At 45.8% G+C, this 25,509-nt stretch overlaps 1 protein-coding gene across 3 annotated transcripts in view; it reads right to left on the bottom strand.

The window, feature by feature from the left end:
• SLC4A5 (solute carrier family 4 member 5) overlaps positions 1-25,509 on the bottom strand; it is a 29,460-nt gene that overhangs the window by 3,573 nt on the left and 378 nt on the right. Inside the window, exons 1-21 of one of the 3 annotated variants that reach the window (XM_068662480.1) lie at positions 24,138-24,588; positions 22,277-23,708; positions 21,841-22,032; positions 17,195-17,324; positions 14,631-14,791; positions 14,318-14,473; positions 12,643-12,738; positions 12,243-12,298; positions 8,653-8,810; positions 8,476-8,563; positions 8,137-8,291; positions 7,591-7,734; positions 7,228-7,402; positions 6,782-6,915; positions 6,397-6,668; positions 3,510-3,571; positions 2,965-3,165; positions 2,468-2,581; positions 1,613-1,774; positions 184-362; positions 6-78 (exon numbers count right to left, since the gene is read on the bottom strand). In XM_068662480.1, the coding sequence (XP_068518581.1) occupies positions 6-78; positions 184-362; positions 1,613-1,774; positions 2,468-2,581; positions 2,965-3,165; positions 3,510-3,571; positions 6,397-6,668; positions 6,782-6,915; positions 7,228-7,402; positions 7,591-7,734; positions 8,137-8,291; positions 8,476-8,563; positions 8,653-8,810; positions 12,243-12,298; positions 12,643-12,738; positions 14,318-14,473; positions 14,631-14,791; positions 17,195-17,324; positions 21,841-22,032; positions 22,277-22,349 (2,781 nt within the window). In that variant the 5' untranslated portion in view covers positions 22,350-23,708; positions 24,138-24,588. Of the gene's footprint in view, positions 1-5; positions 79-183; positions 363-1,612; positions 1,775-2,467; positions 2,582-2,964; positions 3,166-3,509; positions 3,572-6,396; positions 6,669-6,781; positions 6,916-7,227; positions 7,403-7,590; positions 7,735-8,136; positions 8,292-8,475; positions 8,564-8,652; positions 8,811-12,242; positions 12,299-12,642; positions 12,739-14,317; positions 14,474-14,630; positions 14,792-17,194; positions 17,325-21,840; positions 22,033-22,276; positions 24,589-25,509 lie in introns of those variants that run through there. The other 2 variants (XM_068662481.1, XM_068662479.1) reach the window with 2 other exon arrangements.

Here is a 25,509-nt window from a genome sequence, read left to right as displayed (position 1 = left end):
TTTACCTTCAGAATCGGGGCCAGGAAGACGGAAATCCCTGTCAGCACAAATACGATGATGCCTGTCACTCTCTGCTCCCTGGAGTGGTGAGAGAGGCAGGATGAAGCCATGCTGGGTATACCCACTGCTGCATCTGGATCCCCCATCACACCCCAAGGAAGAGTGCAGCCAAGCCTTCCTCACCTGACACCCAGGAACTGGGGCTGCTCCCCTGGGGCACTGGTCTCTGTCTCCATCTTCAAGCTGTCGATGTGGGCGATGGAGATGACAGTGGCTGCCACGTACCAGGGCAGCCCCATGAAGGAGCACACAGCCATGAGGATGCCAACCCAGAACAGGTCCAGGTGGTAGCCTGCTGCTTTCTGCAATGTAGTGCCCAAAAGGGTCAGGAGGGGAGATGGGGGGAACACAAAGAGCTTCATCTATTCACCATGGAGCCCAGCAAGGCAGAGCTTTCCCTCTACAGCACCCTTCAACCTTCAGTACTCTCCCTGAAGAGCCCAGCATCACCACTGTGTATTACACACTGCTCTCATGAATTATCCTCAGCACCCTACGTTACCACAGCACTCACTGCATCACCTTGAAACAACCAACATTGCTGCAGTGTCCCCCACACCACCCTGGTACACCCAGCATTGCTGCAGAGCACCCCACATTGCCATGGTACACCCTGCATTGTTCTCATGCACCCTGCATCACCCTGAAGCAAACTGTGTTTCTGCAGAGCAGAATGCAGATACACCCCATTCTGCCCTGATATAATCTAGGGGCGACCTTATCGCTCTCTACAGATACCTTAAAGGAGGCTGTAGTGAGGTGGGGGTTGGCCTGTTCTCCCACGTGCCTGGTGACAGGACGAGGGGGAATGGGCTTAAGTTGCGCCAGGGGAGTTTTAGGTTGGATGTTAGGAAGAACTTCTTTACCGAAAGGGTTGTTAGACATTGGAACAGGCTGCCCAGGGAAGTGGTGGAGTCACCATCCCTGGAAGTCTTTAAAAGATGTTTAGATGTAGAGCTTAGGGATATGGTTTAGTGGGGACTGTTAGCGTTAGGTCAGAGGTTGGACTCAATGATCTTGAGGTCTCTTCCAACCTAGAAATTCTGTGATTCTGTAATCTACATCATCCTGTGGCATCCTGCATCATCACAGTGCACCCACATTGCACCTACATTACTCTCATGCATACTGCATCATCCTTGTGCACCCTGTGCTGGTGCATCCTGCATAGTCGTGATGCAGCCGGCATTGTCCTGCATTGCTGCAGTGCACCCCACATCACCCTGGTACACCCTATATTGCCATCGTGCACCCCACATGCCCCATAGTGCAGCCTGCATCCCCCTATATTGCTCTGGTGCACCTCATGTTGCCCTGGTGAATCCTGCATATCCTGCAGCACATCCTGCATCACTCTAGTGCAGCCCAGTACCTACAACATTCAGTGAGTTTAATGCCCTGGAGGCTTTCTCACCCCAAAAATGCAGCCTGAAAAGAAAAGGAATAGCCTCTGCAGCACCAGATCTGCGCCCCAAAAGCAGGTGCTTGCAAAGATGCACCTGCTGCCTGAAATGATGCTGTAAATCTGAGTGTGGGGTGAGTCCTGGCTCACCCGTAACTTGTGCTCCTTCCTGTTGACGATGACAGCTGTGATCTGCTGGTCCATGAAGATGAGGATGGTAACGAGGAGGGCAGGCAGCGCACTTGCAAGGTATACCCACCACGGGTTCTTCCCAAAGGGAAACACGAACCACCCTCGGTCCACACGAGTGGGCTGTGGGTAGAGAGGAGTTTGCATGCTGCATCCGAACGCAAGTCAGGGATGGGGAGGAAACCCAATCCCTGAAATTTCAGGAAGCCCCACTTCACCCCAAATTCCATCCCCTCTGAGCATTATCTTATCCCATGTTCATCCCTGCACCCCATCAACACACATCTGGACCCCGACCACCCCAGCAGCCATGTGCCTCAGCCCCCCATTTTCCCCAGATGCTCATTTGGACTGAGCTCTTCCCGCAAGGACTCCCCATGTCATGACAGTGATATCCCAGGTTGGGGAAGAGATGTTTTCAGCAACACCTCCAGAAAGGGATTTATTGCTTTTTACCTTAAAGTCAGTAGGCACTTGGAGCTTTGGGGTGTTCAGTCCAAAAAGCACATCCAGCCCCACAAACATTAGTATGGACATAAAGATAGAGAAATCACTAATAAGCTTACGCAGCTGCCAGGAGTGAAAGATAGGAAAAAAAGAGAAAGGGGGGGGGGGAATAGAAAGAAAGGAAAGGAAAGGAAGAAAAGTCACAGAATTAGAATATTCCTCCAGAAAAGGCAAAGCAGTGTTTCAGAAGGATCTCAGACACCACATTTTCCCCCAAAAGGGAGAAGGGAACTCAATTTTCCCCCAAACCACTGAGGATCTGGAAGAGAGTGCAGTGGAGAGGCAAGGCCCCTCCCAGTGTGGCCAAACCTTGATGATACTGGGAATATGCAGCTTTGGGGTGTCCAGTCCAAAACAGGCATCCACACCACAGAACAGCAGGATGGAGAAGACATTGGAAAAATCAGCAATGAAGGCCCTGACCTGGAGGTAGATGGGAAATGGGGGTGGAAAGGGTGATTAATGGGATGGAGGTATTTGCTCCTGCATCTGCATAATTCCCCTTGGGTTTCCAGTTCTGCACACAGGTGGGCATAACTCACAAAAAGCATTTTTTTCCCTTTGCATTGCACTGTGATAGTTTATACAGAATGCAAGAGATAAAGCAGTGTCTCAGTGTTCAGATAGGATTATCCTAACTGATATTAACATTTCCTTTTCCAGCAAATCACCTTACCGAAAATAGAAATACGGATTTATTTCCCCATAGCTTCTTGCATCCAGGAATGACACCAGCAGTTCCCCTTTTTCCTACCTTTGGAAAAAAAAAATGGGGCAAGATCCTGCACAGCTATTTCTTTTCTTACCTTGGTGGGGAAGTAGCGGCTGAATTTGAATTTCTTCAGTGTCAATGTCATGGAGTAGGTCCCGAAGAAGAGGATGAAGGACATGAGGGCCAGATCAGGCACAAATTTACAGGATTTCCCCACTAAGCTGCCACCGTACTTGAGACACTCCTTCTTACTCAGCTGAGTCCAATCCAGAGCTGTTAGGTTAATAGTATTGTACTGGGGAGAACCCCCCCCCCAAAAAAAAAAAAAAAGCAAAATTAGCATGTTAAGCAATTGCAGCATGCAAGGAAAAGGGGGCTTCAGTGTGCTGCTGCAGCTGGGAGCCACTCCAGCCCTGTAATCATGGGAAAACCCCAGAGCTGCTAATAATTTGGGCAAAAAGCTGCTAATAATTTGGTGCTGCTGATCCAAACCATGAACCCCAATTAATGTAAAGCCTGTATTTCCCCAGAATTCACTCCAAGGCAACATGCACCATTCCCTGGGTGCAACAGTCCCTTGGATGAGCTCCCCTGCTCCCATAACCCAATCTTCCCCATAGAGCAAGCAAACCCGCTTACCAGAGAAATGTTAGTGGTGTTTGGTGCTACTGGAGCTGAAGCATCGAACAATGTCATGTTGGCTGCAAAAAAGAAGTTTGTTATAAGATTCTTGGCTAACATAGACATAACATTAAAAATGTCCAGGCTTCATCCAGAGAAGAACAGCTCAGCCTTGCTGAACCCAGATTGGGTGGTGTAAAAGCAAACGTGGGGCTGAGTACATCCTCTGACATGTATGCAGGTGTCAGTGCCCATGAACAAAGCAGGATGTGGGGAGCCAAATCTTGTTTCTAACCCCTCAGCAACTTCTCCGTGATTAATCCCATGCACACCCTCCAGAGCTGGCCCAATCCAGAGATGCACTGGTGAACAGCACATCTTTCCCTTTGGCTGCCTATCCCTCTTGGCTGGCGAGTGCAAACAAGATTTTGGGGAGCTTCCTAGTGTGGGAAGCCACTGGCAAGTGGGGCTGAGCACTCCAGCTTGTGCTGCCACTCCTCCTTTCAAACCAAAAAGGTGGAAGGGTGAAGAAGACTGAAAAATTAGCCTGTCATTTTTGGAGAGTCAGTACCCAATAACGTCCAATTTGTTGGTGGTGGCAGTTGCTTTTTTTTTTTTTTTTTTTTTTCATTAATATTTTTGTGGGTATTTTGATTTCTTACTGCAAAACAACCAGTAAAAAAAAAACACGGGGTTTTTATCTCTAGCCCCACAACCTTCTCCTCTGGTGCATAGAGCGGTTCCACTCAAATCTTCAGGTGATGCAGCTCCGCGGCTTCGGGAACACCCATGCTCCTTGTGGGTGACCTAAGCAGGGTCCGGCACTGCTCTGCCACCCCAGTCCCTCCGGTCCATCCTCTTCCTGCAGCCAGGTGGGGATTTTGGCAACCTGCCACCTCCTTCCCCAGTACAGAGAATTAATGAAGGAGAAGTGATTGCTGGGTTAGAAGCTGAGAAGCTGGGGCTGCTGAAACCAAGCTCCAGGAAATGGTGCTGGCAAATTCAGGCTTCTTTACAGTATTAAAAGCATTTTCTATAACCTTTTGATATTACAGAAACTAGAAAATTTGTGATTTCTACAACCCAAAAGACAGCGTAGCATTGGAAGTAACTTAGAAGAGAACCTGTAAAGGCGCTGTATAAACCTTTCTATTGGAGCAGAGAGAAAAGTAAAATACATGATAAAAATAACAACAAAACCTCAAGAGGTACGAGTATCAAATATTAAAACAGCTTTAATATTTAGAAGGTGATACTCACTTGAAATTGAAATCAGCCCAAATTGATGTGTGCAGCAGAGACAAATATGGTACAAATCAGTTATAATAATCAAAAATCAGAACTATTAAAAAAAAAAAAAAAGAAAGAAAAAAAAAGGATGTAGGGGAGAATAAACACAACTTCTCAATATCTAGAGGAATGGAAAAGCTAGCATGGACAACCCTGCTTTGGCATCCAGAGCAGCAAGGGTGAGGAACCAGGGCCGGATTGCCAAGAAGCTGAAGGTTTCAGGGTGCAAATGCCTCTTGGCACCCAGACTCATCTCCCTGCCACCACTGGGGTTTGCTCTTGGTTGAGGCCAGGCTGGGGGCTCTGGAAGGCTAGGATGTTTCAGCCCCGGGGGTTGCATCAGAAACCTGGGCTAAGCTTTTCTGCTGGCCAGAGTTGGGAAGGTTTGGGTTTGGAAAGGCTGATGTTGTATCCAGGTGCTTCCCACTGCCTGTGGGGCTTCAAAACCCAATGTGATCAGTTCCTTCAGGACATGGTTGATAAACCGGAATTAAGGGGAAAAAAAAAAAAAAAAGAAAAAGAAAACACAACAAAACACCACAAAATCAAAACAATAAGAGACTGAACGTTATTTCCATCATGGCATGTAAGACAGTTGCAGTGACAGATGTATTAGAGATAGGCAATGTGGTCTTGGTTGTTTTTATTTCTTCACTGCCATACCTTTCTGCCTTCTCCACCTGCAGTTCCCCAAATTGTTATAATTTGTACTTTTTATATAAATTCAGCTCATCTGAGAGAAGGTGGTCACTGGCATTAGCCCAAAACTGAAGGTCACTGTTCCCTTTCAGGCAGCAGTAGGAACATCTGAGCTGTGATGTGTATTGAGGCTTGTCAAGCTCATCTATCCAAGAGCAAAAAAGCAGTGGTGGCAAAAAAGCAGCGGTTTCAGGGCAACTCTGAATTACAGCCGTCTTCAACTGAGCCACCATCAGAAAAGCCTATATCTGGAAAATGCATTGTTTTGCTTCCCCCAAAGAACAGCCTGCTTTAATAAGGGATTACAACTTTTTCCTTTTTTGCCCATAGTAGAAATTGGGTCAAAACCAGGGGAGCTGTCAAAAGACTGTCTTCACAGAACCTTGTGGTCTCTCCTTTTTGAAGAGAAGTAAGAAAGAAAGAAAAAAAAAAAGAAAAAGAAAAAACAGTCCAAGGAAGATTGCACACCCAACTGGAATATTCTGGGCATCCTGGACACTAGAGAGGACAAAATCCCTCCTCTGTACTTTCTGGAGAATAAGTTTCCATTGGTAGCTGGGTGGAGTTAATGATCTTAAAAATCTTCCTTTCTTCTTTCCTTTTTATTCATCCAGGCCTGGTTGCTTCAGGCTGATGTTTTGGCTCTCCAGCACTGTTAACTGCATCCCAGCAAGCACTGACATGCTTGGCTGCAGGGGACAAGGCTCTATTTCCATAATCTTGCCCCAAATCACCCTCAGAGGAGAAAGATGAGGTGTCTCTGCCCCATGCCCACTGGGTAGCTGACTCCTTCAACGTCTTTGGCCAGTGATCCAGCAGGTTCTACTTGCTGTAGGACCCTCTGCTAGCGTGTCGTGTGTCCCCCCCCCCCCCCCTTCACTATCCCTGTCCAATGCTGAGAAAGATTTGTACTCACCTGGGTCAGGAGCAACACACTCGCACTTGTACATGGTCACATAGTCTGGCTTGAAGTCTGAATTGATGGGGTAATACTTAAAGGCTCCTATCATCTTCTTGATGGCATCATAGATGAAGATGAAGCTGATGAGGGTGGAGAAGCCTTCCTCTGTGAAGCGTGTGATGTACTTTATAATGAAGCTGGCATCAGTGGCCACCAGGATAAGGCACTGTAGAGCAGAGTGCAAGCCGATCCAGAGGCGAAACTCCATGTAATCAATGCCGTTGCCTCTGAAAGCAGGCACAAAGCAATAGGGGTCCTATGAGAGTGCACAATGGGCTGAGGGTCATCCCCTGTCCAGGTACAGAGGGGTCATGCCCCCCCGGCATTATTCAGCACCTACTTGCTGAAGTCAAAGAGCAGCTTCTCGAATATGAGGATGGGGCCGGTGCTGCTGAGGATAATGAGTGGCTGCCCAGCGAAGAGACAAAACATGGAGCCCGCCATTGCTGTGCCAAGGAAGCTCTCCATGACACCCTGGGGACAGATCAAACCCAGGTTTATGGTGGTGCTGTGCCAGGTTACATCCCCATGGACATCCCAGAAGGAGATAAGAACAAAGGACTCATACAGGGTAGTTCGGGATCGTATTCCTTTGCTACTGGTATTGCTGTTGAGATGGGTTTTCCCACCCTCTCAGTATTCAAGGCCAGCCAGTCCCATTTGTGAATAAATTTCCATCCCTAGCACTGAAAATTGACATGGCACAATGGGGGCAGAACCCATCCCATCCCAGCTCATCCCTGCTTTCCATCACCAGTTCAAAGTGACCCTGTCCTTGGACTTGACCTGGTAGTTGTCTGTAGCATCTCCAAGCAAGCCCCCAAATGTGATGGCATTGGTGATGCAGCCCAGGTAGATGAACAAAATGGCAGAGATGGACTGGATATGAAAACCTTCATAGAAGTCGCTTGGGAACCAGGGCAGCTTCCTTTTGATATCCAAATAGAGGCCACCACAAAACCTGTAGAGACACAGCCAAGGACAAGATGCATATGCCCTCAACCAAAATATGTACAGCACTGCACAGAAGACTGCGCCTGTAAGGAGTTCACCTCTCTCTGCCCCAGGAGAACGTGGGGTGAACCAGCAAGAGATGGTTATGGGTGCCAACGGCCTCTGAGTTTTTTTGGGTGTCTGGGTGATGCTCACCTGCCAGTCCATGCAAGCTCTTCCCCGATTTCATGCACTTCAGGCATCTCCCCATCATCACTGCCTCCTCCGCCGCTCCCAGCACCTGCCCCACCAGCTGTGCCGTTCATCTGCCCCACTTCGTTCAGCGAGAAAACTGATTTCCTGTGGGAGAGTGTCCAGAGTTGGCCGTGCCACCTGCCTTGCCATGCCTGTCTCTGATATGGGGCTGAGGAAAGGACCAAGGCCATGGTGCAGCTCACCACCTGCACTAGGGTTTGGGTTCTGGGGGCAAATTTGGAAAGATAAAGAGCTGGATTTTCTCAGCCCAGAATGGTGGGTGCTGAGGGTAATGCAGATTATGTGGAGTGGAAATGGCTCTTAAGTGATATTGGGGATATCACTGTCATTGGGTGATACTGCAGAAAAAGCAGCATTTCTGGAAAATCTGTGGAGAATATATCTAGGGATGAGTGCAAACAAAGCATCTGTCTTCCTCCAGCACCTTCAAATGGGAAAGACAGGGATGGCCACAGGGTTGGGACTAGCCCCATGTCTACCACACACCTTTTCTCAGCTGAGGGCACTTTTTTTGGTGGCTCAATCCTAATATTGGGGTCCCATTCGCCAGGTGGCAGAACGATGACTTCATCCAGAAATTCATCGATGCCAGCAATCAGGTCTTCTCTGTCCCGGGCTTTGTAGGCAACATCGCTGAAGAGCTGGGGAGTCAAGAGATGTGTCAGATTGGGGGTGGTCTCCTGCACATATGCTGCACATTGTTGTGGGCTTTTAAAACTCATTCATTTGGGCAAAAGAATGAAAATTGCTTTTTTTTTTTTTTTTTTTTTTTTAGCTCTGAGCAAGGGAGGCTCCCAGTGAGGGTCAGGTTTTGCATCTACTCACATCATCCACCATGAGGGTTGCAATGGCTCTGCCAATCTCGTTGTAGGATTTGGCTTTTCCTGCAGGGCCCAGGAGAATAAAGAGGAATCTGGGAGAGGAGTGGGACCATGTTGGTTAGCTCGCACCAGCAGGACCCATATTGCAAGATCAGCTCCAGACCCAAGGAATTGGGCTCACCTGGTTGGGACGGGCACCTCTGTCACCCCTCCTAGCATTGTTGCCTGGAGGAGCCGCACGAAAGCCACAAAGGGTTTCTCTAGGAATTCCACTTCTCCTACCAGCACATTGGAGGCCTCTGCATCCTTGGGGATCTTCTTGATGAACTTGTTCTTCAGCTGTTGGGGAAAATGAAGTGGGGAAGGGAGTGTTTGCTAAAATGGCTTTTCCCCCTTTTCCACACCCTGACTACAAAAGCTAAAGCTGCAGTATCAAGCGCAGACTGCAGACTTCAACCTCTTGCTCTCTGATGTTCCCAGGATCTCCTAGGGAATTTGGGAGCCATATCCATGAATAAAGCAGTGAGAATTTGTAAACCTGAATTTCTTCCTTATTCAAAACCACCACGACACCCAAGATAAACTTGGAAGTACATACTCTGGGCTCCCCAGTGCAAGCATGCAACTTGGTGGTTTGCAAAAGGTGCTTTGCTGCACTGGGATCTAAGCAAGAAAAGCCTGTGGCAATCCCCAGCCTGTCCCTGAAGAAACTCTGAGCCAAAAACACTGATCCTGGAGCAAGCCAGCAGCATACCTATAAGTCTGTTTGCAGGCCTGCTGCCCCAGGCTCCCTAAAGGCCCCGTATAATGCCGAAACACCACTTGGTACTGTCCATGGGCGGCTTAGGCCAATGTTTCTGCAGCTTGTTTCCCCACATCCCATTCTTAGAGCAGATAATGCAAGTAGGAAACCTCGATCATGGATTTATTCTCCTTGTCTCTTCTCCCCTGCAGCTCTTTCATTACTAGTTTAAAATGGTTCTATACAAACCCAGGCAGGGTGTTGTTATAACCTATATGCCAGCATGAGGGAAGGCATGTGAGCTGGGCAGCAGGCTCTCCCTCTCTAATCCTTTAAACCCAAATGGAAAAAAAATAATAGTAATAAAATAACTCCTCCAACGCAGCTTGGAATAAGCAAGAGCAGGAGTTAACAGTGACCACTAAGCTTTGTGTAACACTGAACTTTGTAGCATTAAACCCAGCATTCTTCAGTACTAAATGCTTTACATATTTTGTGATTAACCCTTTGTATCCCATTGCTGGAGGCTTATATTTGGGGTTCGTTACCAGGCAATTTGATTCCTTTATAGCATTAATTTAGGAAGGTGCTCTGGAAAACTTCTGCCTGCATGTTGCCTCCCGTGTATTGCGGCATCCCTGTCCTGCACCTCCCAGCCATTGCACCCACTGACTAGGTTTGGGGGTGTGCCACCTGCTGGATGGCAATAGGCAAGTGAAGCAGACAGAGAGGACATGCTCCCTTTCAACACACAAAGACATATTTTAAAGCCAGCCCCAAACGGTCAGACCAAGCTTGGAGATGTTACCATTTCTTGGGAGCCATGAAGGGAGCATGAGCCCCAGTGCATCATGCTCTGGCAATCAAAGAATGTATGAATTTCATCCAGTGAGGATGTCCCCGAGGGCAAGGCAAACACTTATACCGTACTGTCCCTTTCAAATCTATTCCAGATCCTTCTTTCCCTACTGTCTGCATTTGCTAATTAGCACCTGACTGCCAGATTTCAGGCATTACCCCTTGATCTGGCAGGTGCAAAGGTACTCAACTTTTGCAGTCTCAGTCTTGATGCAGACTTTCCCCTGATCAGCATCTTTTCCAGCTCCACAAGTTGCATCTCAATCACATCTACCTTTTGGTTCCTCACCAAACACCTTGTATCAAATGCCTCCATGACTGAAAGCAGTAGGAAAACATCAAAAGGATTTCCAAGGACCAAATTGCAAGCTGCATTTCAATTTCGATTGCAGAAAGCATGCCTACATGACACATGCTTAATTACTCTGTTTCTCTTGTGGACAAGAGAGTTTAAATGCAGAATGAAACCTTTCTGATACATAGTTGTATGAAATTCCATTCAATTTTTCCTTAGACTTATGCTGAAATCATGCACAAATAGAAACACAGCAAAAGTCCACATAACAGATCACCAGATCCCAGCTAAACAGCCTCGATGCCAGGAGGGGGCCAGGACACCTTGTAAAAGAATGACACAAAAACTTGCTAATATATTGCATCACCAAGCAGAGATCTGTCTGCAAATTGCCCAGGGCAGCCTGACTGACCTCCTTCCCAGCTCTCCTCTGCAAAACAATTCAATGAGAAAAGCTTCCTCCAGACTAAGGTTTGCATGAAGAAACTCACATCTGTCATATTGCAACAGAGGAAAAATTGCAAACTGCCTCTTTACTTACAGATTGTTTTCCTAAGGGCTGTATTCCTGTTTGCAAACACAAGTGCTGGTTGGGATTTACCCCAAGGAAACTGTTTGTACCCAGCAATGGTGCTGAGCCAAGATTCTTTTAAGATCCCTGCACTCTGTCAAATACATTTCCTATCCTATCAATGGGTTTTAAACGTGCTTTCTGTACCCCAAGGATCATAGAATCATAGAATCATTTAGGTTGGGAAAGACACTTAAGTTCATCAAGTCCAACCATCACGTAAGAGTCCAAGTCCACCAATAAACCATGTCCCTTAGTGCCATGTCCACACGTCTCTGAAATGCCTCCAGTGATGACAACCCCGCCACTTCCCTGGGAAGCCTGTTCCAATGCCCAAGCACTCTTTCCATGTAGAAATTCTTCCTGACATCTAATCTAAACTTCTGGTGCAACTTGAGGTCAGATCTCAGCTGTATCAGCATCTTTGCAGATCCCTAATTCTGTGTTCACCTTGCTGGCCCCAGCTCAAGCACAGCTATTGACCTGGAGGTGCTGGTCAAAGGCCAAGGGCATCCTTGCCTGCCTCAGAAATAGTGTGGCCAGTGGACGAGGCAAGTGCTTGGCCCTCTGTGCACAGTACCGAGACCGCACCTTCAGTGCAGTGTTTTGGGACTCTCACTACAAGAGAGATATAATGTTGCTGAAATGCATTCAGAGAAGAGCAACGGAGGTTGTGAAGGGACTGGAAAACAAGTTGTATGAGGAACAGCTGAAGGAATGGGGGCTTTTTCGTCTGGAGCAGAGGAGGCTGAGGGGAGACCTCAGCGCTTTCTCCATGTGAAAGGAGATTGCAGTGATATGTGTCGATCTCTTTTCTCAGGTGAAAAGTGACAGGATGTGAGGCAACAGCCTCAAGTTGCCAAGGAAGATTTAGATTATATGTCAGGAAGAATTTCCTGATGGTTAAACCCAGGGAACTGGTGGAGTCCCCATCCCTGCAGGTATTTAAGAGATGTGTGGACATGGCCCTAAGACACATGGTTTGGTGATGGGACTCAGTAAGTCAGACTGATGGTTGTGCTTGATGATCTTGAAGGTTTTTCCAACCTAGATGATTCTATGATTTTATGATTATTTCTGAGACAGCTTCCTTAAGAATTAACAAGGATCAGTATGTGTATTAGTTTCATTAATTAGGAATTTGTGTGTGGTTATTGACTGAGTGAAACTGCACAAGGCTCACATGGACCTTAACTATTACTGAGTCTCTAACACATCATGGTGCAGTTGCAAACAGGACCATAACAGCCAGTTGTGCTGGAAATTCTCCTCACTGCATCACATAAACACTTCGGGGATTATTACCTGGTCAGTGCTTGGTGTGTCTGAGATATCATTCATGCTTCGACTTTGTGCATGGCCTGATGGAGACAAGAGAGAGGGTGAGAAAACCACTCTGTGGTATGCAGCTGAATTTCATCCCCCTGTGCAAGAAGAAAATGGTGCAGGAGGACTTCAGTGCAAATAAAACATTACTTAGTTTAGCTGGGCTTGAAAGCTAGGTGAAGTAAGATAAAAGCCCAATAATAAGAGCTCTTCTAATAACAGTCACTCTGTGGCTGCACAGAACACATCTCATTCACGGCCACAGAGGGGAGGTGTGGTGTGATCTGCTTGCAATCACCCTATGTCACACTGCAACTCAGTTTTTTTTCCTACTTCTTTTAGGATTCTTCCAGCCTCCCTGCTGCCCATCCTGGCTTACGCAGGCGGCCGTAGCTTGTGCTCTGCCGCATCCTCAGGTCCTCAGTGGAGCGGTGGAAGGTGGCGCCAGCAGCTGGGCTCCGGACAGGGCTGCGGTCTGGAAAAAAGAGAGGCTAGAGGAGATGTGGGTACCACAGGGAGCTGCTGTCTGAGTGATGCTAAAGGCAAGTGGCCAGGCTGAAAATCATCTGCCCAGTGCTGATGTGATCTTTCCAGTACTGATATACCTGCAATTTGCGTTTGCCTCCACTCTCATCACTATTATCCCACACATAACAATTTTTCCACTAGCAAAAAATACACTTTCCTGCCTTAACCCATGTCTTTTCTCTGCAGAGGCTTCATGCAAGGAGCCTGTATCAGCCCATGCCCCATCAATGCTCTCTTTGAGGCCATAAAAGGGTTCAGAAGGGCAAATTCTGTTTCTTAGTAAGACCCAATGTTTTATTTTGCTTTTTAGACCCTTAATTGTACAAAGAAACCAAAATCTGAAATTTGCTATGAACTTCATTATATTTACATTAGCCACTACCAAGCTTCATGTAAATATTTCTTCTCCCTAAGCTGGTTATGATTCCCATTTTTATTCTCAGATGCTTTAACTCAATTAGTTAGATATAGACGGTCCATTTTTTTTTCCATGCATTTTCTGTGACACAGAGTTTTCTCAGGTAACCTCCTGTATTCTCAAAGTGTGTTTTCTTTGGGGAAAACCATCTGGACCATGCTTTCCTCTGCAACAATGAAACACCAGTTGCAACCACAGCACCCATCCCCATTTTCTTCAGAACTCAATATTAAAGCTGCTATAAAAGATGATAAATTTTTTAATAGGTGTGACCCTGTTTTTCAAAATGCCAGCAGTATTTAGTCTGGTATCACAGAGTTCTGCTGACAGAAGAAACATGAAAGACACCTCTGCTGTGCCAACAGCCGTCTTTTTAACTTTGGTGCTACTCCTTGCTAGCTTGAAGCAATGCCATCATCTCAGTGAGGCATTAGAAGAAAATGAAGGATTCCCTTATTTTCCATATCTACAGGGAATATTCACAAAGAATCCAAGTTATTATCCATTTTTAGAGCGTCTGGGCAAATATTAGCTCAAATATCTAGTACTCAGGCATGGATGATGGCTACTTTGAAACCTGGAGATGCCCATGGGGTGGGAATATTGTTTATTGACAGTCTCTTCCATGTGCACTTAGGGCTTGGGTGCTGCTGTTTGTGTCTGCCTGTGGAGCAACTGAAGCCTCGCAAATCCTGTGCTCCACCAAATGACCTCCATTTAAACCTAAGTAAATAATCTAGCATGAAAACAAACAAATCTCCTTTTATAAAGGCTCAAAAATAGGCAGGTTTAGCTATGGAGCAGACAGGGTTTGCCTGTAGGCTGCTTGCCCCTTGGCCAAGTGCAATGTCCATCACACAGTTCTGGTGTCTGCTGCACAGTGCCTTTGTCCATCTCAGCAGACAACGCTGCTTTTCAGTCCAACTATCTGCCACTCTTAGGACCAACAGTGACAAAGCTTTTTGTGTCTTTCCTGCTTCTGTAAATAGTTGTGTGTCCCAAATGGACAGGTTTCCACCTTTCCTTCTCCTGAGATTGACTGCCCCTGGGCTTGCTAACTGAAGACTCAAGGATGCAACTGGGTATGAGTTGGACCCCAAGCACTCACTTGTGTTAGAGGAGACAGACTTGCCGATGTCAGCCAAGGACCTATGGATTGGCTTCTTGGTTTGGTGACGGTGCTTCCTGAGGAGCACATAGCTTATCTTTTCCCGCAGCTCAGGTTTGAGCAGACCATCCTCAATCTGCTTCTCAATGACATCATCTGAAAGCACCAAATGAGGGAGACAGTCACCCCATTGAAAAATCTTCCCCCCTCCCAGAAATCTAGGGATGTCAACATTTATTGGACCAATGTAATGGCTCTCAACACCCATTTTCACTTATTCCATTGCAAGTCACTGATATCCGCTGGCTTGTACCTATGATCTGGGGTAAAGAGTAGCCATCTAGGTCCAGGAGCACTGTTCCTGTCTGTAGACATGTCCGCAGCTCAAAGAGGCTGTGCAAAGACAATGTGGACACGTGGGGTTTGCTCCACCTTTCCCCGCCTTCCTCAACTTTTTCTTCAAACTTTATCCACCTGAAATGACAGTAGCAGCCATGAAAAGAGACATGGAGGTGAACTGTTGTATGAGAAGTAGAAGAGAATTGCATTTCCTACACACATAGTGTTTACTTTCTGCAGACAGATGTGCAGGCCTGAATTAACTCATTAACTCATCCACTCATCCTGCAAAATTTTTGCATATTACTCAGGATGGGAAAAGGAGAAATTAAGTAACATCATCAGACAAGGTGTCACTTGCACAGTTGCAGAATAGAGCAAAATCACTTGTCTCCACCTCTGTGCTCGACCCTGCAGTTTTGACACTCCAGATTGCTCCAGCAAGACTTGGGAGGTTTTCCCATGGAAATGACCTTGACTTGCCCAGGATCTGTACTTGCATGGACCAGACAGACCTTCTTCATCCTTCTTCATCTCTATGCATTCTATGCATCTCTATGCATCTCTGTAAAAACCCAGTGCACTGGAAATGTTTTTATAATGTCTTAGCAATGTTCAAACTTCATCATGGGCAATTCATTTCCATGGGAGGAGAGGAGAGAGACTGCAAGCTCTTGCACTTTGAAAATAAGCCTTTCTGCCTTCATTCCTTAATTTTACGAACCAAAGATTTCAGAGTAAATCTGGGAGCAGTGGCTGATTTCTCACAGCAATTGGTGAGATGTCAACTTGGGGAGAAAAGCTGTTTTTTTTTTTTTTGAAAGGAGGTTTGGATTAGTCTTGGCAGGGCTTAACCTTGCAACTTTTAACTGGTACAACTTGGATTTGGACTCCTGCCGCTGCAGAGGGAACAAAGAGGATGCAGGAGGAGAAGGGCTTTTGGAAATCTCTGATGGCTCACGAAAGCTGCAGGGGAAGGACAGAGAGAGCTTAAGATTGCAACAGCTCCATTAAAAAATAAAATTTTAATTTTAATAAATTAAAATTATTTAATAATATAAATTATTTAATAATAAAAATTATTTAATAAATTAAAATTAATTAATTTTAATAAATTAAAATGTTGTTGTAAGGAGAAAATGCAAGGTGTCTCTATTAAACAAACAAACAAACAAAAAAACACCTGGGAGTGTTACAAACGGCATATGCAAAGGACATAATCCAGAGTATTCAAAAATACAAAGTTTGGCCCTAGTGCCATGGTTCCGAAGATCCCCACTCTTATTTCTTTGCAGAAATCCCTCCTCCAGCCTTTCAAACAACTCGGCTTTTATTGGGAGGAAATTCAAGCTTCTCTCTGGCTCGGCCACAGTACCTGCTAAGCTCTGGTGTTGCTCGCCCAAAGCCGATTAAATTGGTTTTCATTTTCTTTTGCTCCATTTTCCTGATGAAAGTGGGTTAGCATGCACATGGGGTGGCAGCTTGATGATGACAGCTCCTCTGGACAGCATGTGGGACTTGCGGCATGTCTCCAGAGGCACCTTTGCCCTGGGATCAGCACCTTGTAATGCCTTTTCAAAACTCTGTCTCCCTGCTGTGCTCAGCTTCTTTATTTCCTTCCTGGGGACTAAATCCCACCACGTGTTTTAGCCACAGGTAGCATTCCCAACACCAAGAAGCTGCCTTTCCACAGCTCAGGAGGTTAAACCTTTCCTTGGTGGAGAGTGGAAATCTGGCAATTGAGAAACCTCCATCCTGCTGTGAGGAATTTGTAAACCTGCATGCCAAACCCTTCCTGATGAAAAACCCAATATAATTGCTGATTTTTTGCACATCTGAGTTATTTTTGGGGAGCAGGGTGAGGTGTGTATCTAACACAGTCACGCAAAACCAGGGGGAAAAATATATATTATCAAAAGCCTCCCTTCTCAGCATGCTAGAGAGGAGTCATCATCCCATTGATCACCCTTTCAAAATTCTCACTCAGCTAAGACTTCATCATCAATCAAATCCTCCCTGCAATGCTGCTTTTTGAGCAGAGATATTTAGGATGCTAGGGCAAAAAAAAAAAAAAAAAAAAAAAAAAAAAGTTTTGAGCAAAATGTTGAAGATGCCAACCAGTTATTGAGGAGTGGGGCAGCTCTAGTAAACCTGCCCCAAAATCCCTGTGCAAAGAGATAATGGGATGCTGGAGGAAAGGATGAGTGGAGAGGAGTGTAGCAGCGAGAAGGGCAATATACAGGTGCAACTGGGAATGGGAAAAGATCCAGCTCTGGGGTTGATAAAGCCCAGGGAGATGTGGGAGATGATGGGAATCTTCCTCCTCTCCTCCTCTTCAGCAAAGACCCACAAAAGAGCAGCCACGTTCTCTTAATTTCTGTTATTTTGGCATGGCAAAAAGCCAAAAGGACTGAAGCTAACCTCATTAAATGATGATTATCCACCAACCCATTGCAAAGGGCAATGTTTCCACCTAGGAAATTTGGGGTGGGAGTCTCTGGCCAATGCATTTTTGATCCAAAGAACTGCTCCTCTCACCTGGCTGACTCTTTCCATTCCATCTCCTCACCATCATGCTGCAGTGTGTCCATCTCTGTGAAGAGTGTGGGGTTGGGAGGCTCATCATCATCACCCAGGATGTAGCGGAGGCGTTCGGCAGCCGGTGACACTAATGGAGGGGAAAAGATTTGCTGAGATGCCCCAAGTCAGCCCCATGCAGGAAGCCCCCAGTGAGAAAAAGCGATTTTCATGGCTATTTAGGATGCTGGGGTAACACCCCCATGAAAAAAAAAAAAAAAAAAAAAGTGTTGAGCAAAACTTTGAAGGTGCCAAACAGCTATTGAGGAGTAGTGAAACTTTAAATAATCCTGCCTAAAAATCCCTGTGCAAAGAGATACTGGTTTCTGGAAGAAAGGATGAATGGGGAGGGGTTGCAGCAGCCAGGGAGGGAACATGCAGGTGCCAGCTGTGAACTGGGAATTCAACCACCACTACATGCAATACAATCAAATTCTCCTCACAGGAGCATTTTTCACTCCATTTCTGTGGAATGTCCCACATTCTTCCCACCCACTGAGCTTATCTTTGCCAAGTCAGAGCTGCCTGCCATTACCAACCAAATCCCTGTCTGACATTACACTTGCATTGTATGCATGAGCGCTCAGTGCTTTCACTCTGTGTCCCACTAACCCTCTTCAAGGGAAATAATACGAATTTATTATTTCTACAGGAAAATCCACCTTTTTGCCACAAACAGCAGGCCAGGCTGGGGTAGGCCTCCTGTGTGCTTTAGGAAGCTGAGCTACATCACATCAACTGCAAATCTCCACAGCTCAGAACATTTTCAGTTGTGATAGGGAAAGATTTTGTCCCTTTGAAGTATATAGCCTGAGCAGATATGGGGTGGCTGGGACTGCTCCCTCCCCTCTCTCCAGCTGCCCAGTTATTCAGACAAGAGGTTAATCAGCCCTACTCCAGGCTCCATGGAAATGGTGTATTTTTAATAAAATCTTGGGTCTTAGCCCTCACCTAATACAACAGGAGTTAATCCAGCTATGAAAATGTCTTTGTTAGCAGAATCCTCCTGTTCTCAGACCCATAAATATGAAAGTCGGGTAATACGGTACACAAGGAAGCAACTAATTAAGTTGCCATGTGTGATCAGAGGAAAAGCTTGAGTTGCTGCTGGAGCATTGCCTTGTCCTGCCATCAAATCAGCTGAAGCCCAAGCCGTGGTGCAGGGAAAGAGTAGGATGTCCCTTGCACTCCAGCTGAGCCTGCTTAACTGCTTAAGCACTTTAAGCCACACCACCAGGTCTAAAGACCTGTTGTCAAGTCCTTGCACTTCCATAAGCTTCATTATTTTGATTTTTAATATTCCCGTTAATTTTAGAGATGAGCTACATGCCTGGACAGCTTCAGACTCTTTACTCTCAGCACTGTTCAAGTAAGGGGGGGTGAAATTTGGTGCAATGGCAGCCACAGCCTGACTTCACATTGCCTGCAACTTGGCCCCGCTTTGCTCTGCAAAATTTAAATTCACAGCAAACCTTAAATTCTTTGCAAATGCAATGAGTTGGACCAGAGCAAAAGGAGTGCTGGAAATGCCCTTCTCAGGTTGCATCTACAGATGAGTTGCAAAAAGGGGATTTGCAATTTTCCAGCAGCAGGTCAGAGCTGGGCATAGTTTAGCCAATTGTCACCTGATCATGACTTTGTGATTTTGCTGCACCTAACTGCCCAAATTCCCACCATGTGCTGAAGACAGGGTCCCTCCTGCTTCCACCTGTTGCAGGATTCCCCTATGACTCATTTCAGGGTGTTGGAGCTGTGATGTGTTGTAGCTGCAGGAAATCACAATAGACAAAGGGGAGTTTTTTATTATTATTATTATTGCTTTTTTGATTGTTTGTTTGTTTTCCCCCATTCTCCCCCAGCTGAAAGAATAAGCTCATCTCTTGATATGCAACGTGTGGTCCTCTTTGGTATCTTGGCAGATCAGTTTGCATAGAGCTGCTGAGCCTCCTGGCTGCTCGCTGACCCAAAGAGCTGTATGCTAAACCAACTGCACTGGGGCTTTGCTGTGTCATGAGGACTGGCAAAAATTCTTGTGATTTATTCACCTGGAGGGCCCATTTATGGCTGGGAAATTGCCATTGGGTTCCAGGTTTTTTCTCCTTCTGAAAATTTGATCTAGCCATGAAATTAATCCTGGAAAGCACCAGATTTTCACTTGGGAGGATATATTGGATAGTGGCATCTGTTTGGAGGATGTGAAAAGGGCAGGGAGCTACTGTTTGGGTTTATCCCATTTTGCCACTGTTTTCTCCAAGTTTTCTGCTGGTCTTTTTGGTAAAATCACCTGAGGATGGCTACTTGCTGGAGGCCATGGCTGGCATTTGGAAAGCACAAGAGTAAAACTGCTGCAGAGACACACAAAAACCTCTGAGACATCTCCAAACAGCACCTATTTCTCACAAGACATTGTTCAAAGAGGAAAGGGTGAACATAATAGATCCACACCTCCCTTAAACAATTTTTCTGATGGGAGAATGCTCACAGATGCTCTGTTTTGATTTATGTCCATCAAACCTCTTCTGGCTGCAGTGATTTAAGCCAGAGTGGATCTGAATCAAGCCCACAGCTGTAGGATTAGCTCAGCATTAGCACTGGTGATAATAGAGGATAATTATACATACAGAAGAGTTTACATTTCCATGGCTAATTAGACAGGACAAACCAGTTGCTCTGATTTATGCCTACACTGATTTGAGGTTCACAGAGCCCTTCACATCCCAAGCTTGATTAATCAGTGAAGCCTCAGCTACAATGTTTTCACAAACCAAAAATCCCACTTTGGTTTTGGGATTAACTGAGAGGCACAATAAAAAGATGAAATGTCACCCCATGGAGGAAAGGGGAGCATGGTGCTGCCTGCAGTTTGCAGTACGGCTTGGCAGCAGTACCATGCAGCTCCCTTTGCAAACCCTGCTTATCGCTATAGCACATTAACCATCTGTTGTCGTGGTCCTTCTGAATCCATGACAGCCTTTTCATGGTTCAGCATGGTCTTCCCCCCCAAAAAAAAGAGACTGGGGTGCACATCCTATGGGATTAAATGCTCTGTTCCCATTCATATCAATAAATCAGGTGCCCCCAGGTCTGGGAGGCTTTTCTCCTAAACAGTGTTTGTGCTGCTCCCTTGGTGCTGGGGTGTAGTAGATGGTGATTCAGATCCCCCCTGTTCTATCTTTGAGGTGAACTTTGCCCCGGCATTGGAGCTCAGTGCCCCCAGGATCATCCTGGCTATCCAGCCAGCATCACAAGCACTTGAACCAGCCCTGTGCTGGCTCCCATGTTGCTTTTGCCAAGGAGAAGAAAAGCTGAAAAAAAATGGAGGCTTTCCTCCCCCTCCCGTTCCCTCTACCATGGCTGTGAAGGAGAAATAACACGCGGCACTGGCTCCTACCTGGAATTGTTTCCATTTTTTCCCCCATTTCTTCACGGCGAAACAAACCTTCACTGCACGGCACAAAACCCCCCAAACTTCCTCCTTTATCCACTCAAGCTTGTTAAACTCCCAGGCTTAAGGAGCAGATTATAGAGAATATAAAGCACTTTCCTCTCCCTTCAGCTCTTATGACGGGAAGTTACCAAATCAAGCAAGATGCGTTCAGGAGAGGTGAGCACTTGGGGGCATGTGTGGCAGCAGGATGGAGCAAGAAAGGGGAGGGAGGAGAGATGGGAGCATGGAAATCCAAGGACAGATTTGGGTTTGTTTTGAGGAGGTGCTTTTTTTTCCATCTTGTGTGAAGTGGGAGAACAACCTGCAGCTTTTCCTCAGCTCGGGCAGTTTTGGGGAGGTGGGGTGGTGTGTGTGTGTGGGGTGATGGTGGTGATGAAACACCCAAATAAAGCACACCAGCAGCTCTTCTAGGGAAACGCAGGGCTGCTGAAGAGGTAAGCTTTTCTGGGGTGTTTCTCCTCCATAAAATGACTTTGCCCTGCAAATCAACCTACTGTGTTATATCCCAGTAGCAGTTACTGAATGCTGAAAGGAGGGAATGTGGTCCTGCTGGTGAAGCCACAGCGTGCCACCACCTAATCTGTGAGCAAAGCCCACTGCAAACAAAAAGCTTGACCCCATGAAAAAAATTGGAAAAACTTTTCCCTCTCTATGGAAAAGCAAAGCTAAGACCCTGCCCGCACAGCTGAGCCATGACTGCAGTGTGGTTGATTTGACATAAAACCAAACACAAATTTCTACAGGGTAGTGGAAAAAAAAATCAAGAGATCAACAGCTGTTTTGCTGTGCAAAATATTAATCTTTGCTAAGGAGACCTAATGAGACTGGGTAAAGCCCCAGGCAATAGCCTACTGGGAACAAGGTGTGATGCCTGAGATGTGCCTGTACCTCCAAGACCTCACTGTACCACTCCATTGACAACCTCTTTTTAGCCTACCCATCACATAAGCAGCCCCAAAAGCAGTTTCACACACTGTGCTCAGCTCTCGGAGACCCCCATGGAGAAAAATAAGCCTGGAAAGCATCAGAAAAAGCAATGCTGAAAGCAAAAGCCATACAGGCAATGTGGCTGTGTGCTGAGGCTTATTCAACCCCAGTTTAAATCAAACTGTGCTGCAAAACCCCATCTGCTTTTTTGGGAAACCCAAGGGCAACTCACTGGTCCTGCTGGCATTGTCATTGCCACTCTCGTAGCAGCCGTGGCCACCGTCATCAGTGTCGGAGCGCTCCTGCTGCTCATAGTGCCGCTCACTCTCGCTTGCTCTGTCCCGGCTGGAGGCAGATCGCCGCCGGCGCCGTTTCCTTCGGTAGCCCCGGGGCACTGGTACCCCAATGTAGATGGAGTGGTAATCTGGGGAGAGGGGAGAAGCTTTAGAGAGCAGATTTGAGCATTTCCAACTTTCAAAGAAAAGCCAGGGAGATATTTGCCTTCTTCCCACCAGGGTCAAAAGACCTTGTTTTTACCCACAGGAGCTTTTTTCATATTGTGCAGCCTTGAATGTCAGGAGCTCTGGTGCATTTATGTCAGAAGGACCCTGCTGGCATATAACAGGGTATTGTGCTGCCATTTTGGGGATCCTCATTTTTTCACTCACCTTCTTCATCATCGTATCTCCTCCTTGAGCTGCTGAGACCCCTCTCGCTCAGCCCATCCTCATCCTCCAGCATGGTCCTGTTGCTTGCTGAGAGCTGAATGGTGGGGTCAAAGGCAGAGAAAAGAGGTTATTTTAAGGGGTGCTGGGCTGGGGAAAAGACTCGTTGCTCACCTGCTGGGTGTTCCCCACTATGGGAAACTCTTGTGTGCATCCCCAGCTAATGCAGAGACCATCCTGGGAGAACGAGAACATCCTGGGGACTCTCCACCACCTCCTGCAGTGCACTCATCTCGCCTTGCCCACCTGTAGCAGCTGACTCAGCCTTGCCTCACTCTGTGCCATCACTCCACTTCCTCTCTCCCCACAGTTCAGAAAATTTGGATAAATTTTACCGGGGCAATGTCTCCTGATGCTTGTAGGATGGCTCAAGTGGTTATTAGATTTGCCAGTATGATTATGGAGACTCACTCATCTAACAGAGCTGTTGCGATGGGGCTGTGTGCTGGGAGTACACACACATTTAATTTTGGGGGAGACCTGCACATCTAATAAGAATTTTGCAGAAGTAGAGTTTGTTTTTTCCTCTTGTTCTAAGTGCAGCCTGATTTTTCACTGCTCACATCCCCATTTCCAGATATCTTCCCCATGTGAGTTTATTTGGATTTTGCCACAGTCACTAATTAATCTCCTGATTATCTGACCTCCAGTGATTGACTTTCACACTTGACTTGGATGGGAGAATGGTTACTATTAATGGCAGCCCGGTCGATGCCTCCCAAAGTCACTTTGAAAGCAGTCAGAGAGCCAGTCCTTCTGCATCCTTTGTTTCAACTGCTTGCATTCATGGCAATATCATATCATTATCCATCTACTGTACGGAAGCAAAATCTCAATTCAAGCCAAGTTAGAAATAAAAAGCAAACAGGGTGTGCACCTAAACAGCTGGTGGAGTCCACAACTGGCCAGGTCTGTTCTGCTTGGGTTGCTAAATTATTGACCCATTTTCCCTCAAGGCAGAGACCGTCTTGAGACCAATCTGAGCTTCAGCCTAGACTCACTTGCTATCTGAAGACATCTCTTGATCTAACAGATTTGGGATTTTTGACCCAATAGTTCTTGATCAGTTGTGGAAAGCAATTTATTTTATGGGCAAACATCTCTAGATGGACAACCATGCTGCAAACCTGTCTACTTTAAGGGATAACAAATATCAGTGGTGAGCCTTGGCTTCCTGTGTTATTCCCAAGAATATTCTGCTAATTCCGGGGTTCAGGACGCTGCTGGTGGAAAGAAAAACAGCATAACACCTACCCTGCTGCAGGTATAAATAATTTTGCTCTAAAATTGACCTGGCACCTTCTAGAAGATGAAGTGTCATGAACCAACAAAAGATCTCCCCAAGGGTATCAATGTTGGCGTAGCTTCCAGGACACTGCAAAAAATGGGTGGGGATACATAATTCTCCAGTTGAGTTTACATTTGTAAGAGATATGATTTTTCTACAACCCAAGTTAGCCATCAAGAGCTCTACTACAGAAGAGCTGTAAAGAATAGCAGAAAAAATAATCAATTTCCTGATAAAAACACACTTTGATAGATCTACTGATAAATGGAAGATCCTGATTGATTATGGCTGGGATTTTTTCCTTTAATTTTTTACTTAGAAAGTTTTCTTTTTCCCCAAGCTCTTGAATATAAACACAAGCATGACACAGACTAAAACTGTTTGAAAATGTGACTTTAAATGCAATGAAAGTAAGGGGAGAAAAAGAAGAGCACTATAATTTTTGCCAATTAAATCCCACTACCCCTGCCAGCTTTCAATCTCACAAAAGCAAACTTTAGCATAAAAAAAACTCACCTTTAGCTCCTCAGAAACAGTCAGAAATTGGAGGACAGGGCTGTGTGGCTGCGCTCAGTGGAATAAAGTTGTGGGTGCAGGAGCCCAGACTGCCTTGAGAGAAAACTGCTTTTGCAAACATCGTATTGATGCCTACTGCCAACAGCTCTGTAGCTCCCAGGTTAAAATGTATTTTGGGCAATGCTGATTGACTTTCAGAACAGAAAAGCATCATGGGATGTAAACAGACCTTCAGAGGGGATATGACATTCATGCCAGTTGAAGGCCTAGTCATATGCAGTGATGGTCTCTAGAAATCAAACCACGCACAAATAAGCTTTAAAACCCTATCTTCTATGAACTGTCTCTTCTGTGTTTCTTGCTCTTTTCTTTTTTCTTTTCTTCCTTCCCTGCCCTGCCCTGCCCTCCTTTCCTCTTCCCCTTCCCCTTCCCCTTCCCCTTCCCTTTCCCCTTCTTTTTTTTTGTCTTTCCCTTCCTTCCTTCCTTCCTTCCTTCCTTCCTTCCTTCCTTCCTTCCTTCCTTCCTTCCTTCCTTCCTTCCTTCCTTCCTTCCTTCCTTCCTTCCTTCCTGTCTTTCCTTCCTTCCTTCCTTCCTTCCTTTCCTTCCTTCCTTCCTTCCTTCCTTCCTTCCTTCCTTCCTTCCTTCCTTCCTTCCTTCCTTCCTTCCTTCCTTCCTTCCTACCCTCCTTCTTTCCTTCCTTCCTTCCTTCCTTCCTTCCCCCTGTGCAATATTACATAATGGTCGATCTCAAAGAACAGGAGAAAATTATTCAGGAACGTGCACAGAAGTACCACCAAGACTGAGAAAACTCCTAAAAGGAATGGGAATGGAAAGGGCCTGACCAAGGGCCATCAAATACAGTTCATCAAATACAGTTTACCTTTTTCTTTATTTTATTTTATTTTTATTATTTTATTTTATTTTATTTTATTTTATTTTATTTTATTTTATTTTATTTTATTTTATTTTATTTTATTTTATTTTATTTTATTTTATTTTATTTTATTTTATTTTATTTTATTTTATTTTATTTTTAATAAGTGTTCCCCATCAAATTATTTTGCAATTTACGTTTTGCCTTTAACACGCTGAACATCTGTAAATTTGAGTTTGTGAGAACCAGCTTCCTGGTCACACAGGTGTATGAACATTCTCCCCTGCCTGCCCACATTTCCTGAGCTGTCTGCTGGCACGATATGAAGGCTCAGCAGAAGTAAAGCAAAGCAAAGCCTGTTTGACGCTACCATTTTCTTCTCAGCCTCTGTTTTACTAAAACTGCTTTTTCATGGTTATAAGGGTCAGGTCTGGAGGAAAGTGCTAAAAACAGCAGCAATTTCAAGATGCAAACTTTAGGGTGAATTACAGTGGGGTG

This window comes from Anas acuta, chromosome 27 (assembly GCF_963932015.1).
Source record: "Anas acuta chromosome 27, bAnaAcu1.1, whole genome shotgun sequence".
Classification (NCBI taxonomy): Eukaryota; Metazoa; Chordata; class Aves; order Anseriformes; family Anatidae; genus Anas; species Anas acuta.
Note: the sequence above shows the minus strand (reverse complement) of the source record. Positions and strands in the feature narration are given on the sequence as shown.